Raw genomic sequence first — 17,497 nt, 5'->3', positions numbered from 1 at the left:
AATCACTGGATAGAGCACAATACAAGATGCTTTCACCCCCTTCCCTAAATGTAGGGGATAATTCACTTCTGTTATTCAAATATCAGAAAGAGGTCAGAGTTGTGATGTTTCAAGTGTTTATTGATTTAGCATATAGTCCCAGCCTTATGCCTATACAAGGTAAGTATATCCATGTACACTCCTAATGTTTGTGGTATTGATCTCTTTCTGTATATGGTGAGGTTTGCCTGTATTTCAAGAACAGAGGGATGTTGTTCACCCAAATTCATGGAGATAGTATCTTGTACTGAGTTCTGCCCAGTTCTTAGAAAAAAAGTTGTGCACTTTAACTTCTCATGCCTTTTACATTCAGGGCATAAGAGTTCTTTTTATGGTTTTGTTCATAGATTTGTTATTTGATCTTTCAGTGAACAATTACATCTACAAGACTTTTGTGAATGGTCGTGCTCTCTTTGGCACCCCGCATGAAATGAATATGCCTCTCTTCAGTCGATATCGTTCACCACCGGTAAGTTCCATAAAATATGTTGTCATGCAAAAACCTTTCTAGGAGGATGTGCCATAGCATAGTGATTATTGGACTTGGGAACAAAAGTTACAGTCCAAGTCTTGCCCCTTCTTGTGACTGAAAACACTCAACACATGGGTTCCTTATCAGGGAAGGAAAGAGTTGGATTCTGCCTTCTACATGTCATACTCTAGAAAAGTGCACCATTTGACAGCTGACACACTCATGCTTCTCGTGCATATGTATGTACATGAAAGAACATTCAAGAACTGTCTTATTAACTTGTTAACCTCAAATTTAACCCTATTAACGTTTTCCAAGTGTTATCAGTCACCATACAAAGACAAAGTAACCATAATGAGAGCAAGAGAACATAAAATAATGTTGCCAAAATGAAAATAAATTATTTTTTTTCATCAACCTCTGACCATAAAGTACATATTATTTGAGTCGATTTTTCCACACAAAAAAAAAAAATCTAAATGGAGATAGTAAAATTATCTTTCCTGAAAGGTAGTTGTTTTTTTTTTTTGCAGGATTACTTTTTTGACAGTGATCTGCTGTGTGATGGTAAGCCACCAAATGACCGAGGCTGTCGGATGTGTGGGAAAATTGGACATATGGTGAAGGATTGTCCTAATCGCCGACCAAGAAAACAGTAAGAAGCAATGAACTTTTCATTAGGCAGGTTTGAGACAGAGGAAAAAGATTTTGTCTCGCTCTTATTAACCAGGCTAGACTAGTTCACGGTGTCCCGAGAGCCTTTGTTGTTGACTGTCAGGTGACTTTGTAGCAGAGAGTGCCTTCACTCCATCAAGTATACACTTAAAACTAGCCATGACATAGGGCCATTTCTTTCTTTTTAATAGATTATTTTTTTTCTTAACAAGAAATTTTGTTTTTATGTTGTTAAGATACCTAACTTAGCAATTAATTCTTTAGAAACATTGATTAGTAGTTGTCACTGCTGTTATTATCACATTTGACACTGCAGTATCCTGCTGTCTTTTTTTGCATTATTCTACAACCATTTTTTCCAGAAATAAGGGGCAAGATGAAAACAGGGGGAACAATGACAAGCAAAAGGTCACTAGTCAAGAGCTACATAACAAGGACCAAAATCAAACAAAACAATCGAAGCAGATGGCAAGCAGCAAGGTTCCTGCATCTCCTGCAGAGGGAAAGAAAACACCAAAGAAAGGTATGGTAGAACTTTTTTTTTTATGTTGGAGGAAGGGAATGGGGGAATATTCTTCTATTCCTTACAGTCCCCACTACACATGTAATGCCACTAAAACAATTCTTACCCAACCACAGAGTAGAGATTCAATTCCTGTTATCTAAGCATTAGCCTCCAACTGTAGTTCATCTGTCTCTTTGCATGTCTTTTATAAGACATAATAGATTTGTATGAAGATGGCTAGCCATTGCATAAGGGAGTTAGAAGATATTTAATGTGTGAAAAATGTTGATCCCTGTTGACAATGATATGTAAAGAACCTCTCAACACAACTGTGCACCACCAGTTTGCAAAGTCCATATGTCTCTTGTTCAGATAAGCAAGAGGTAACATCTAACAAGACTTCAACCGTATCTACCACACCAGCCATCACCGCCACTTCTGTCATCAGCAGCAGTAGCAATGAGGGTCCTCCACCATTGCCAGCTCAGTCGCAGCAGGCCTGCAGCAGCCCACAGGCAACATCTGTAAGTGCTTGAGTTAATTTTTCTGTTGACCAGATTACTCAGTAGTCCAAGTCTCTAGCTAAAAGTCACAGGATAAAAGATAAAACTTTGGTATTCTGGCAGCATGGTTTAGGAAATATTAAGAGAAAAACAAAGGATATGCATTTCAAAAATAAAATATAATCTTTTTATTTACAAATATGCCTGAAGTCTTGTTTTTAAATATTTGTGTTGCTGAAAAACAAAATTACATTGTACGTTGCAAAAAATAAAGGGTTCAGATATTTTTTTCTTAAATTTTGTTGTTTGCTTGTTTTTTATTTTATGAACTGGAGTACATTGATTTTTAACATTTGAATGTTGACGTAGGTCTGTATGCAAAAGTACATATTGCAACTTGTTTTCTGCTAAAGTAGAAGTAATAATAAGTAGAGATGCAGTTGTATCTGTTTGGGACCAAGAAAATGGATTGATGTTGGGTTGGGGGTTGTTTAATCATTCTAACTCTTTTTTCTCAGACCAGTGTTCATACTCCTTCCCCTACAAGCTCATCACAAGGAAGTATTCCCCAAGCACTGAGAAGGATCCCATCAGGTTCCCATCCCCCAGGGATTCCTGTTGAGCTGCAGCAATTGTTTAACATGTGTGGAGGATCTGTGAGTGTTGGAGTTTTGCTTGTACTTTTTCTTGTACTAAACAAAACGTCCAGTAAATGGGGGAGGGTGGCAATTCTGATGACATTACGATGTAGGCTAGTTGTCATAGCAGTTCCAAAATCAACATGTACTTCAGAGCTTTCAAGTTACACACATAGGCTTCATAAGCCAGAGTAAGCTGCTTTAGAAAATATGCTCTTTCAAAAAAATTAATTTATTAAAGATGAACAATACACTAAATATTCAAACACTAGTGTCAGTAGTAGATTTTAATGACATATAATAACAACAACAGAGGATTTATAGAGTGCTTATCTTCACTTGAGATGTAAGGTCTTATTGCTTTGCAGTATATGATATTGCAGAGTGCACCATCCTACACTGAGCCATATGCTCAACACCGAGTACATATAGAGACAACGTAAAAAGCATCGCTACTAAACACCACAGATGTCCTGTGCAGGAAAGGCTGTACATTACATAATCAGGAACTTCAGCTATAGGTTAAAGTCCATCTGGGATTGACCCTTAAATTATGTTCACATGACACTCCCAGTCAGTGACCTTATGGAATAGGAAATCCTTGTCTGTGTTAAGCATAAATTAAATACCTATAAAATCAAGAAATATACACTTTTACTCATTTTGAAGGCATTACGGTTTGTGCAGGAATCAAGTCTTAGTCAGATATTTACAGCCTCTGTTCCCATACCTGGAGTCAACCCACTGTCTCCACTCTTGCTGAACCTTACACCTGAACAGCAAATGAACCTTCAGACTTCTGGGACTGTTTGGGGTGGATCACCTAGTAATGGTGGTGATCTTAGGAGCAGGGACAAAGAGAGCCCCAGTCAAGGCCAGGAGCACCGTCCTACCACACCAGGGGCTCCAGCTGGAAAGGTTCAGGAGGAAGATTGTGTCAAATCTTTGAAGCCCATGCACCATCCCTCTTTGTTTGTACGACCCACTGCGCAACAGTCACAAACACAGCAACAGCAACAGCAACACTTAGCTCAACAGTTTCAACAACTTGCAGCACAGCAACAGCAGCACCTAGCTAAGCAGATTCATCACCAACTCCCGGTACAGCAGCAAAATTCTTCATTGTCCCAGCAACAACACCTTCGGAGTCAGCTAGCACAGCAGCAGCACCTTGCACCACAGCAGCAACAGAGCCATGCAGCAACACAGCGGCCACCACAGCAGATGCATCTGACCCCAGCACAGCAACTGTACCCACTGTTGTTAGCACAGCATCTGCAACTACAGCAAGGCCAACAGCATCTACCACCGGCTGCTACACTGCAGCCTCATGCACAGCAGCACCAGTCAGACAAAGAGTCACAGAGTATCCAGGACCACAAACAGCAGCAGGCCGCCTGCTTAGAGTTTTGCTTTCAGCAGCCAGTGAGGCCACCACCCTTCATATTTTCAATGCCACCGGGTTTAGCAAGCCCAGCATCCACTCCCTCACCTGCATCTGCACCAGTGTCTGGTGTGAAGCCAGCATACGTCGCCATGCCTGGTGTCTTACCAAGGGGCATGCCTTGCCGCCCTCCCTTATTCATGCCACCTGTTATGCGAAGAAGCTCTCAACTTTCGGTATATATATATTTGTTACTGCATTAAATTTTTTGTTCAGTCTTCATGGCTTATCTCTTGGCTTGAATTGTTTTTAAAGTTTATAAATAAACATTTTAATATCTTTATATCCAAGCTGTATAGTTAAAGATCAGAAGTCTGGGATTTTGTAGATTTTTCAAAACAATTACCTAGTGATTGTGATTTATGGAAGAAAAGTGATCTCGGTCCTTTGTATGCAATACATTGTTGTAAATTCTGTGTTGCTTGGTGGGGCTATCAAATTAAATTTTGTGTGTGTGTGCGCGCGCGTGCGTGTGTGTGTGTGTCTGCTTGTGCACACTTATATTTTTACAGCATTGGCAACAAGGAGCTCCTTTGCAAAGTCAACAGAATCAACCAGGTTAGGAGAACAGAATGGACAATGTGTGAGAATGAGTGAAAAAGTTAATGAACATTCAACATTGAAATTGTTATTATTCTTCAAGTACTCTAAAGGGATGAACTTAGAGAAAGAGAGACAGGTGTGCAAGGATTTTTCACGCGATGCATTATGTGAATAATATTTTTCTTTCACCGGTTTTGCTTACTTTCAGATCGTAGTCAAAGTTCCCCAAACACCAGTAACTCCCATCCAGGCAGCTCCTGAAGCTCAGAGACTTCATTCAAAAATTACATCCAAAGGTATCACCCATGCTGCTAACACCTTTTTATTTAAGCATTATGTGTTTTAATCTAAAAACTTTGATGTCCTTTATTTCAAATACTAAATGTGTGCCCAGAGTTTGTATGCAGTAACACTTTAAAAAATAATTGCACCTTGAAAACTATATTTTGTGTCATCATTCAACATGAAATCTAGCTTTTCTTTTCTGAGGTAATTTTGGAACTGCACACAGGGGTCACAAAGTTACAAAAATTATAGTTTATTTTTTTTTCTGGATTTAACCTTCAGTTCAAATATATTTGAGATATATATAGTGTAGTTGTCTAGGTTTAATAGAGTGGTATCAGATAAAGAGATAGAAGAGATAGTTATACGGGATGATGGTATCGAGACTGAACTGGCTGTAAATGTGGAATTTAGAGTGTGATACTGTTTTCAATGAACATCTTAAGGACGACACTTGCCTATCACACCATGGGAAGGCATCAATGTGGCAAACATTGTAGCTGATATTATTAAGCACCAAAGGCATGCAGAGAGAAAAATAAACAACAGCAGCAGCCACAGTGACAGTGTTCTGATGATGAATAAATATGTAGAGAGCTGTATTTGTGTGGAGAAAGAAATATTTTAAATACACAGAGCACACTAGTATTATATTTCTTGCTACAGATGGTATCATTCTTTTTTGGGGGGGAAAGGAGGATTCTTATTGTGACTGCAAAACCCAAGACATTGCTTCCTATCTCATGTCCTCAGGTGTATTTCTGAGATTTTTCTGTTTGTATGATTGAAACTTGAGGTCTGTTTCATTTTTTGAGACATCTGCTGATACTGCAACAGGCTGCACAACACATACTAGCATTGAGACTAAGTACAGGTGAGGAGAGCTGAAATCTGTATGATGTTTTTAAAGAATATATATTTGTTTTAATTCCTGTCCTTTTACCTGCTTTACAAGGTTTCTTTCCCTTTAATTGTCTCTTCCTTTTTGTTTGCTTTTTGGGGGAAGCTCCATAACCTGGTGGTTATGGCGGTTGCAAGATCAAGGCCCATAATTGAAAAAGATTCTCTGATCAACTAGCATTTGCTTAGCAGAAATGGGAAGGCTAGGGCATCAGAAGTGACAATGTTAGTGCACCAGAAGGAGAGGACTGGGCTCAGTCTATATGCTGCAACCTGGCATAGGGAAACACTTAATCACTGCCCATACAACCTCCAGACTATGGGTCTGATCTTCACCCTTGACCTTCCTTTAGCTCTCAGCATCTCTGTGCACTTTCCAAAATGTCTGGACAAGGTAAGATTGGGCACAGTTATCTTTAGCAAGAATTTAAATCTTATCCTTTTGCTGTAATATAATGGTTATGTTGCTTCTTCCTCCCTTGCATGTAAATATAGGCAGATGTTTTTCAGAGAGGTCTTTCAGAAAATAATTGTAAATGACTTAAACCCAAATATAAATATATAAGTGATAATTACAAGAATACCTCATTTGCTTGATGATGAGGCAAAGAAGGAATGCATTGTCTGTATGCTGGATCACTAAATTTCATGATTGTGACCATGTTTCCATATTAATTTTGCACATAAACTTCCTGCCTTTCCATCGGCCAAAGAAAGCAGAAAAGGCAGAGCACAATGCACAGAACAGTTTAGTATGCTACACACATTTTTTATCTATCTAAAAGGCTTAGTGTTGAGTGCAGATGATATAAGTATAGATAAGCGACCAACTATTTTGCAAAGAAATTATCATTCTTAAGCATTCACCCATGGATGTTCAAAATGAGAATGAAGCTATCTGAGGCAGAGGGCAATTCCTTACCATTTTTCATGTAGATTTAAAAAACAACATCCAGTTCTTCAGCATCAGAGCTTAAAGAACTAGTAGGACATATACTTTTTCTGATGATTGCATAAAGCTGTCTGTAAGGTGCTATTTTCCCAAAGCTGGATGAAAAGCCCCTTTGTATTCTTGACATACACGTCTACAAACATCACTAAGAGATCACATTTGTGACATGGTTTTACACATTTTACACACATAAGAATTCACAAGTAATCCCAGCTGTCCCATTGGCAGGTTTATAATGTAAAGATATCCATGAACAATCCTTGTGTTGTGGACCTCTTTCTGTGCATGGTAACATTTGTAGATATGTCAAGAATGAAAGGTATTCAAATTTTGGAAAATGGTATCTTTACTCATAGAAGAAATTTGCTCCCCCACTAGTCCTTTAAGACCAAACTTTGTCATCAAAATAATTGGCTGCAATGGTAGAAGGCAAGCTGTCAAAGTCTCCTTATGGCAAGAAATGATTCAAGTGTGCTGCTGTAACTGTGGTTGAGTTAAAATTAAAAGGTCCTTGATACATGTTTGTCATTTACTTACTGCTGTTAGCCATATTTTGAATAATGTACCATTTGTATTTTGTGCCATGATGCATCAGTTGATGTTACTGCCTCTTTGGCTAGATTCTGCTCACATCTGTTCTCCATGATGACATCGCTGTGCATTTGTTTCATGTCAATCGGCAATGACTTAGATCTTTACATGCTTATGCATCTGCACTTACATGACAAGCTGCAAAAATATGTGGGTTTTTATTTTTTAAATAATCTTAAATTATGAGACCTTCCAACCCCTTTACAAAGCAGCTCTTGTAAGAATATTTCTGAAAACTTAGATAGCTATATTCATTTGTATTCTTCAGGAACATTTGTCTAATGTCATGAAAATATTGCATGTATTATTGCTTTTCTCCTTGCTTGTTGATTGCCAAAAAAAGTTTGTATGACCTAACAGAATATTTATATACTTGTGAATATTTAATATTTTAATGTAGTATTAATTGTTTCACTTTTGCCTCTGAGTTTCTGGAATGTATTGCCCAAATAGAAGTTGTAATGTTATCATATAGTCCGTATAATGGAGCCTCTTTTTAAGTAACATTTTGCTGTATAACATTCCATCTGGATAGCCCTTACAGTTATATTTGTCACAGCTCTTGACCTGCAAGTAGCTGACAAACATTTTTTATCAGCACACTTTAACATTGCTTTTAGTTAGGTTTTTTCCCCCTCAGTTTGTTTTATTTGTATAGTCAACATAGTGAGGAGTTTTGGACAAGTTAAATTTTTAACATTCTCTGGTTAAGGTTGGTAACATTGTTTAGGGTAATTTGAAAATCTACCAGTGAATGGTTTAATATTAGTTTCTTATGAAGCAAAAAGCTTAGGTGATAAAAACAGACTACTCAGCCAGGATATTGAATCAGTGAGAGTGAGTGTTGATATATCTGTGTGTGTGGGGGAGGAGTTTGGGTAGCTGGGCGAGTGACTGAGAGAAAGATTGAAACTGCATCCCAGCCTGGCAGCTGAGGGAACCAGATGCATAAAAACACGAGGCAGCATTTCAGCTGCGAGAAATAAGAATCTATTTCTCCATTGCTGACAGTCATGAGTCTTTGTAATAATTTGGAAAAAACAATTTGCATTCATAAAGTTAACACATTTTTTATCATGGCATAACCAGTCCGGGAAACAAGGTATTATTTGTTTAGAGAAACTGTCATTTTACTTTCATTAACTGAAGCATACATGTCTAGAGTTTCAAGGTAAGCAAAGTAGGAGTTTTGTGCGTGACCTTTGAATTGAATTACAACAGGTAGAAGAGTAGTGAGTGGAGATTGGAGTCAAATATAAAATCATGATCACAACTGTAATTATTGTTTCTCTAATAACAGAGCACCAGACCTGAACTGCATTATTTGGTACAGAATCATGCTTTATGGAGACCTGTAATTTTTTTCCCTCATAAAATCTTTGACAAGTTTGCATATATGTGTGTGTGTGTGCACACTTCATCAAACAAAACTTTTCATGACTTAAAAAGTAACAGGCTATTTTTTAATTATTCAGTACACAAGTAATAAATGTCTTCATGTAAGATTATTAATTGAACAAAACAACAGATGTTTCCAAATGGCCCTCAGTTTTACAGGAAAAGAGGAAAAAATTTTAATTGGTAGAGAGCATAGTTCATCTGTAGTAAGAATTTCTACTACAGCAAATATCTGTGACAAGTCTTTCTGTCACTGTGTTTTTATATGAACTGTTCTTAGAGTGAGGCAGCTACTAATTATTTGGTACTAGCCTTCTCCAAGTATGACAAGTATGAATATTCTGTGCCTGATTTTGCAACGATGTGTACCATTTCTTATCATATTATTTTAATCTTGCCGATGTGTGTGGTGTGAAAAAAAAATGAATTGTATAGATATAATAGTCACATGACAGTCCAAAATTTATTGTTCTTTGTAGCTAGTGTGTATGTGTATGTTTGATAACATGGGAGATAATGTGTGGTGGATAGGGTTGGAGGGAACTGGGCTACCGACAGAACAAACTAATCAGATAAGTGGTATGAGGTTTACTGAAAATTAATAGACCATCTCTTTACTCTTTCACCCCTCCCTGTCAACAATGGTAACTGAGACGGGGGGGGGGGGGGCACACCAAACATCGATCCGACAAAATTTCTGTCTTGTGTCTCGTCGACAGACAATAAAGTCTGATTTGATTTGATAAACGACACAGGAGCTTACCCCACTGAGGAATGAGAACGACTTCCTATGTAGCAAAATCAAATGAGGATATCGATACACTTTGTTTGCTTTTTTCTGCAGGTGGTGCAAATACTTGAAAAAAGAAAAATAAAACACTAAGCAATCATTCATGGACGGAAGGAGGAAATCTGAGGGGAAGGGGTGGTTGAGTGTCCAGCTTTGAGGCGATCACTCTGCGTACACAGCGTAGACGAGGCCCACGGCGTACAGAGATTTGTTCTTGTACGTGTGCTCCGCGAAGGAATCGAACTGCGCGTTCCACACACACCTGCTGGAGAAGGCCACGCCCGAGTCCCTGCGCTGACCAATGGCGACCATCGTTACAAGTTTGTAGCGCGCGTAACCCAGTTCCTTCACGCGCTGCTTAATGACGTCGGCGAGGGTCTTGGACAGCTGCGTGCACTCCTCCGTGTTGTACTTCTTGTCTGCCAGCATGCTCTCCATCGTCTCCCTCAGGACGCGCTTGGCAGCCGCAGGAGAGAATGTCCGCTCCTGTAGGGTAGTTACAAGAAAAAGCGTTAGTTACACGGAAAGGACTCCGACCTGTGAGGAGGGAAGTAATGTTGATAAAAAGTATGAGTAAACATTAGTCATCAGAAAAGTTAAACTTTCGTAAACGAAAATAAGAAATAATATTTGTGTGCGCGCGCATAGCAGGAAGTGCTCAAGTCGTTATCTTTTATTTATCTTGGCCTGCCTTGCTGACTAGCTTTCCCATCATACATGGCAAGAAAGAGGCTTGTTTCTCAAAGACTAGTAGCTATACCTGGCTACGCTTGCCACAAAGGGGAGATGGTTAGAATACCCGGTTCACCACCCGTGTGAAACAGCATACTTCCCACAGTTGACTCAGCTGCGGAGCGGTAAACTTTTCTGTAGATGGGGGAGGGGGATAGAAAATATAAAGCAGGTTCCGCCCTCACAAAGTAAATGGGGGCTCAACACCTCACTCTTCTTTCTAACACCTCACTCTAACACTTCATTCTAACACCTCACACCTAGTCGACCGTGAGGTATCGGGAAAACGTTTACCCTTCTCGCCAGAAGACAGACCTAGGCTCCAGAAAATCAGTGACTACCTAGCCTCCTTCGCAAACCATGCATAGTAGAAGACAGCTCTATTAAGCCAGCAAGACTAGCTTTTCTGCCAGAAGACCGACCTTGCTTCTAGAAATAAAAGTAACATTGTCTAGCCTTTACAAGACCAACAATGCCACCTAGCTTTTTTTCGTCAACCATGAAATAGAAAGCCAGTAACACCACCTAGCTTTATTTCTCCACCTTGCGTAAGGGTCTCTAGACGGCCAACAGCAATACCTAGCTTCATTCACAAATCTTAGAATCTTGCATGAAACAGGTGTAGAAGTATACACACACTACACAACTACACCGCCAACCTTGTTAAGACCAACTCACCTCAAGAAGACCAGTGAACCTGCCTGTACATCGACAACCACCACCACGACAAAGCGACAACCACTACGAACCTTCTGGTCCAAGCAAAGATGGCGGACATGACCAAATCGCCAACGGTCGACCGTGGCTCTTCCCCAAAACATAGCTCACAGGTGAACTCAGGTAAATGTACATACTCCTGTATCTACAGTCGTGATGTAGACAAATGTGGGAGGTCAAACCCTACTAAGACCGCCTAACACCAGCCCCACGAACTGCACTCATACCTCCATGATCTTCATCCCAGCCATACATGCACAGTTTGTTCAACGGACGACAAGACTCTGGCTCTGAAAGAACAAGAATAAAGTACCAGAGGCTGGGTATTGATTCTTTACCTGCTTCGAGACCAATTCTTTGAAATCTGACCTAAGCAATCTCGCGAGAACTTGATGGATAGAGGAGGGGAGGGAGGACGGTCGCTCATTGTGATTTGAATGGCGGGCCTTTCCTGTTGGTCCTTAGAGAGTAGCCCTCGTCTGATAAAGTGCGGTTTGCCATGAGAGAATGCAAGGCTCGTGGTTTCTCGTGATTTACAGTCAACTTTTGCCCTCCACTCATTATCTCGCCTGTGTGATGCACTGGGAGCAGAGGAACGAGCTGTCAGGGTACTACTGAAGAAACACAAAGGTGGGATCAGCCGTCTGTCACTTGTGCTCGATCCTGTACAAGTTCAAAGCCACTCGATCTTTCAAAAGGTAATCACGCCCCGCCGGCGTGGTCAGCTAAAAATCATGTTAAATGAAATATTAATAAAGATAGCTGATATTACTTTGTGTCTTGTCCTGGGAATGATTAACTTTCTATAATTTTGTGTAACTGTCAGTCCTAAAGTTTCCATTCCCGATAGAGTGACAGAAAAAGCAGTGAACAAATACAAGCGACATATTTGAACGCATTCGGCACAGCACCCGTGGACCACGGAGTAACAGGGCGGCCACTGACCACAAGCAGGAAAAACTTATCAAAACCACTTGACAACAAGAAGGTTAATAATATTCCTGAAATATATAAAGAATAGAAGAAATCAAGCAATTTAAAATATTAAGAAAATCACGAGAACCCATGGCAGCAAGTAAGGTAATAAACAATCAGAAGCATTTATTAAGAGCTATCCCAGCAAGCAGGTTCTCAAGCTTGCAGACATTAAAATAACCGGACAAAAAAAGAAAAATAATAAACTCGCAAAAACACATCAAGAGCACAAGACAACAAACAAGTTAATACAATTCCATAAATTTAGCAAGTGAATCAGTAGCTCCTTGTTACGCATATAAAAAGGTTTCATACTTAGCCACATCGCCGGGTGCCATACAGCTACAAGTACACCTGTCTGTGGCTTCGGGTGGGTGCAGTTCGGGGTGTGTGTGTGTGAGACAACTGCCAGTTCACTCGTATATAAACTGTCGAGTACAAAATAGCTTCCTAACCCTCGACAACTTACGAACAAAGAGAAATCGCACAACGGTTTGAAAGGTGTGTAAAGAACTACTTTCCTCACACAAGCACGTACACACAGAGGGTATGTCTTGATAATTTGCGGACAACTTCCATGTTCATCTGTATAGCGGCTACCAAACAGGTGTGCGTTGTATCTGGACTCCAAATGAACCTTCGAGATTTATAATCACGTCTACCTACTAGTTAGGTATATCTACATTTTAATGAATGCAAGGATCAACGAAGAAACGAACGAAGTAATTAATGTATGCAGACAGACTGCACAGTAAACAAGCTTAAAAATAAAGGGAACCCAAACTAATTTTTCTCTGGCAATAAAACAAGGACACAACAAAAATGAACATCGTGACGATGAACATGGTTCACGAGCCACTTACCGGCTCGGTCTTGTAGGTGTTTTCATACAGAGCGTGACGGCTGACTGTGCTGGGCGCCGGGGGCGCCATGGAAACGCGGCGACCCTGAGCCGAGGTCATGATGATGGCAGAGCGGCTGACGCCATTGTGATGCGCGACATTGCTGCCAGCTGCTGCTGCTCCTCCTCCAGCTGCTCCCTGGTCTGCCACTGAGTGGCGCCGCCCCGCCGGACCCGTGGGGGCCAGCATGCCGCGCTGTGACGTAGCCGTGACACCGGATCCCCTCTAGACTGCAACACCAACAGGTTTTTTGTTATTGTTTTTAATAGTTTTTTTTTATTTTGTGAGGACACAAAAGGTAGAGGCTACAGGTCGGGTGGGTTTGTAAAGGTTCTGGCGCCTGTCAAGCCCTATAACAACAGCAACGAGGGGTTGTTTCTAGGGACAAAGTCTCGGCTTTCTTTGAGGGTCATTGCCTTTTGTCAGTTGTCTTACATTATGACACCAGCGCCTACCTGGAGTCTTTTGTACCTCTTTGTACTACCCCCTCACACACACCTTCTTCGGGTACGCACGTACATACACGAGGTGCCATTGACCGCGATAATCATCTGGAAGCGATCTCCCACCCGTATCTATTCTGTGACGATACACAGCAATTCTTCTGGAACTAAGACAGTAGGCTGACTCCAAGTGTGAGGTATTACAATTATTCACAAGCTTCTACTTTTTGATGTGTGTGTGAGATTAGTGCACACACTCGCTCACACATATCTGCCCCACCATTAATTAATCCACGCATTTAAAGTCGACATTTGGTCGTTTTACCTGTCTGTACACAGATGAAACCTGATCACATGACAAGATGTTCTGGTTGACCGAAGACAGAGCAGTGCTAAAGATTTCGTGATAACCAAGTGAAACAACTCAGTCTTTGTTCTGCTCACTCAGCAAGTCTTCTCTGAAGTTGCCGAGGGTTAGGAAGCACGTGGTTTTCCTTCTAATATACTAATGAAGACTACTTACAGCCAACCTCCCGTAAAATGTTTGCTGTTCGTCATGTAGAACGTCCCCTTCTACCTCCCACTCCAAAAACTGCACATTGTGGGATGTATGCGAATGCAAATAAAATTAAACAACTGCAGTTTTTGATGTTTCACATGTTGAGCAGTTATTTGTTTTGAAAATGTACTTAAATTTTAGTCCACACTAAACGTTCACATTAATAACATTGCTTATATTCTTTCGGAATGTAGTGGCCAACAGTGAATATCTAAGACATATTGAGGTCGTCTTGCACAGTCTTATGTAGTCTAACTCTACTAAATATGTAGTCACATTATTAGACAAATGTTATTTGAAATAATGTCTTCCCTGCACAAGCATGCTATGATCTGCATTATAGCCGACATTAGATGTTCTTAGTCTTGTCCGCGGTAACTAATGGATGTTCCTGTTGTCCGACATCGTGTACAAGATGTACAACAGCAATTCCACAACTTAGGTATGCAGTGTCGCCGAACTGCTGCAAGGCCTCCACTGTATTAATTCCCGACAAAAGAGGATTGGAGAGTAGACTGTCAGAGGATTTCTCTGTACTATGATAATGAGGTGAGGAATATCCGCTCTGGCCAGCACGGAAAACCCGCGCGCGGTCCTCACCTTTGGGTGTACATGGTCCGTGGGATATTCTTCTATTTACGAAGTGATTATATTTATTGGTCAGACACCAAAGGTACAAAGGGGTGGGTGTGGCAGCCAACCCCTAAAAAAAGAGACTGACAGGACTGTCAGTCAGAATGTGAATGGTGTTCATTGTCAGCATGGAGTTTGTTGCCCCAACCTCACCAAAACCGAGCATCTTCCTACTCGACTGTCCATAGATTATTAAGAACTGCTGGGTTTTTCCTGTTGTAAAGGCAGTAATTCCTAAATAGAATTCATATTTTGAATTACATGTGGTGTGTATTAGCAGTCTTGTAGGGAATCTGTGTTTGCTTTGGGAGTACTTCCTGACCTTTACAGAACAGTTAGAGTGTTAAACGGACAGTTCTATCCGACGGACTTGGGGTGAAACTTTATTGTGTAACTTCAAACTGGTAATGTTATACAGGCGTATCCATAAAAAAAAAAATAGAGAACATTCGCTGAATGGGTAATAGTGTGGTTTGCAGTCTGCCTGGCTGAAGGAAGTATTAATGTTGTAGAATTAGAGAAAGGTACGCTGTTTACACACTGAGTCTGGTTTGAGAAGTAGACAAACGTGTTTGATGCAGAATCGTTTCAAAAGTGTTAAAGGATATTGCCAGTATAATGTTTTCTGTTGAAACCTGCCTTTTTTATGATGATTTATTGCGGTTGCATTATGTTACTTGTATATAATGTTGTGTTGCTTAAGCACGTAGTCCGGAGAAGAGGAGTCGAGTCAGGAAACAAATTATTTGGGGGCTGAGCATAAGATTTTGAGAAGCCCACAGGTCCATGCTTTATCTTCTGTTGTTTGAAATGGTTGCATTTTATGTTTATGTGCTACTTGTGTCCTTAGCAGTCTGGCCCCCGTTTCTGGAACGCCTTGAGGTTAGACATCTCTTCACACACACAGTGACCATTTTCGAAACTTTCAAGGCTGGTCGTAGAGGATGCAATCTTTTTTCTAATGACGCGAAAAGCTTAGAGCAGGAATACCATTGCCCTTCCGTTCTCGATATGCACGTGCATAAACATCACCATGCAGGGAAATATGGCAAAATCGTGACGTCACATTTGTACACAATAAACATGTGTTCCAAGCTCTCCTATTGGCTGAGGCCTTCACATGTATTCATCTACAATCCGGACCTTGACATTCCAATAACTTTAACTTTTGTTTTATTCTGAGGTTGATTATGACAGTTTAAGTTAATTGCCGTGTATTTTCTATTACTTTTCCATTGTTGATTGATTCACATTAAGGTGTTATAAAACATACAAGTATTACTAGAAGAAAGTAGGTATGGTTATTTGAATTTCTTTCCGTAAGAATAATGGACACGCACGTCGTGATTAGCTACCAACAGTGTTCTATTCAGTTGTCTCACATCGGAACATACTGTACGTACCTTCTATATGGGCGTTTCCTAAAGTCCAGAGTGTCACTACATACACTTCAAGAGCTGGAATGCATTTCTATGCAGCGAGTGGGCGAGTTCTAGCAGCCGTGAGTGAGCAGAAGTCATACATTAGTGACAGTCTGGCTCACCTGCCCACAGCGCCTCACAATCAATGTTTTCTCCACGCACGAGGGTAAAAATAGGCTTGCCGAGCCTCTGTCGCAGCTACGACTTTCAGGAGGTTAATGTTCTCTTTGTGTGTTCTCTATTTTCGTCGGCGAGGTTCGTAACAATACTCTGCCCGCCCAGTTCCTGCCTCTAGGCCGAAATAATAGAGTTATATCCCTTGACTGAGTTTTGCGTGCCGGAGGCGGGGAGAGACTCGCTGTCCCGTCAAAACGCTTTTCCTTGTCGATGGAAAGAAATAGCGAGGCGCCAAAAAGTGAGGTAATGTTGCCGACAACGAGGTGTTTATTTCCTAGCAACCACAGATCGAACGGCCGGTGTTAAGCGCATGCAAAAACCAAACCAAACCAAAACAACAACAAAACCGTCATGCTTGGCCTAGTAGCTGAAAATATTGTTGACTTTTTAGGAAAAGTGCTTCCACTTAAAGGCGATTTAGCACTGAATGGAGGATGGGAGGGGTGAGGAAAGGGGTTTGGCCATTTCAATAGAACAAACGTGGACGAACCTTTCAGCAAAATTTGGAAAGTTTGTATTTAACCTTTGCCAGACGTGTTCAAACATTTGTCTATATTTTCCGGTTCAGAAGAACTTTAACAGCCACTTTCAACAAAAGTTGTCTGATACTGTCTCAGGGTAACTATAGGTCCATGAAGCGTTTTCGACAGAGTTCGCCGTCTGATGCTGTCTCAGAATAACTAGTTTCAATACGTATTTTCGACTGTTACTCTCCAGCCAACTGCGTAGTATACCCTGTTTGACCATTTCTGCTAAGATGACTACGAGAGAGAAAGAGAACATATCCTTGATGAATTTTAGACAAAAGTCAAAGAAACCGTGGGCAAGTTAAGGTACTTACCTGTCGTTCGTCTACTCAGGTTCGCGGAGTCGAAACATTTTGTTACTGGTAGAGCAACCACACACAGGGAGCGAGAGGCGATAGTCGTCTTGGAATTGTTGGTGTCTCGTGCCTAAGGAAGTGTTGACCGAGAGACAAAATTGAAAAGACGCGAGATTGCACAAGGCTCGTCAAATAATGATAATGCTCCTTTGATAGAAGGGGGAATGTTCCCTCACTTAAAGCCAAGGTTCACAAAAAGGACGCCGATCCTGTCACTCAAAAGGATTTCAAACTGAATTTTCTCCTCTGTTCCTTTGAGACGCACCAGACAGTACACGATCAAACACATGGATTGTTCTCTTGCAAGTAGACGGACGCGC

The 17,497-nt window shown here is 40.7% G+C and overlaps 2 protein-coding genes across 4 annotated transcripts in view; one reads left to right on the top strand and one right to left on the bottom strand.

Moving 5' to 3' along the window:
* Nucleotides 1–8,362, top strand: part of LOC112573631 (terminal uridylyltransferase 7-like) — a 25,049-nt gene extending 16,687 nt beyond the window's left edge. For both annotated transcript variants that reach the window (XM_025254168.1, XM_025254167.1), the window contains exons 22-29: nucleotides 408–508; nucleotides 1,045–1,166; nucleotides 1,549–1,709; nucleotides 2,064–2,215; nucleotides 2,713–2,850; nucleotides 3,520–4,452; nucleotides 4,789–4,834; nucleotides 5,028–8,362. In XM_025254168.1, the coding sequence (XP_025109953.1) occupies nucleotides 408–508; nucleotides 1,045–1,166; nucleotides 1,549–1,709; nucleotides 2,064–2,215; nucleotides 2,713–2,850; nucleotides 3,520–4,452; nucleotides 4,789–4,834; nucleotides 5,028–5,080 (1,706 nt within the window). In that variant the 3' untranslated portion in view covers nucleotides 5,081–8,362. The remainder of the gene's footprint in view (nucleotides 1–407; nucleotides 509–1,044; nucleotides 1,167–1,548; nucleotides 1,710–2,063; nucleotides 2,216–2,712; nucleotides 2,851–3,519; nucleotides 4,453–4,788; nucleotides 4,835–5,027) is intronic.
* Nucleotides 7,723–17,497, bottom strand: LOC112573632 (tctex1 domain-containing protein 1-like). 2 transcript variants are annotated; one of them, XM_025254169.1, is made up of 3 exons: nucleotides 17,136–17,497; nucleotides 13,023–13,291; nucleotides 7,723–10,221 (listed from the first exon to the last, which is right to left on the bottom strand). In XM_025254169.1, the coding sequence occupies exons 2-3, from the start codon at nucleotides 13,248–13,250 to the stop codon at nucleotides 9,898–9,900; spliced, it is 552 nt and encodes a 183-aa protein (XP_025109954.1). In that variant the 5' UTR covers nucleotides 13,251–13,291; nucleotides 17,136–17,497; the 3' UTR covers nucleotides 7,723–9,897. The 2 variants fall into 2 exon arrangements, with proteins under 2 accessions (XP_025109954.1, XP_025109955.1); XM_025254170.1 differs by lacking the exon at nucleotides 17,136–17,497 and adding an exon at nucleotides 16,100–16,380.

This window comes from Pomacea canaliculata, linkage group LG10, assembly GCF_003073045.1.
Source record: "Pomacea canaliculata isolate SZHN2017 linkage group LG10, ASM307304v1, whole genome shotgun sequence".
Lineage (NCBI taxonomy): Eukaryota > Metazoa > Mollusca > Gastropoda > Architaenioglossa > Ampullariidae > Pomacea > Pomacea canaliculata.
Note: the sequence above shows the minus strand (reverse complement) of the source record. Positions and strands in the feature narration are given on the sequence as shown.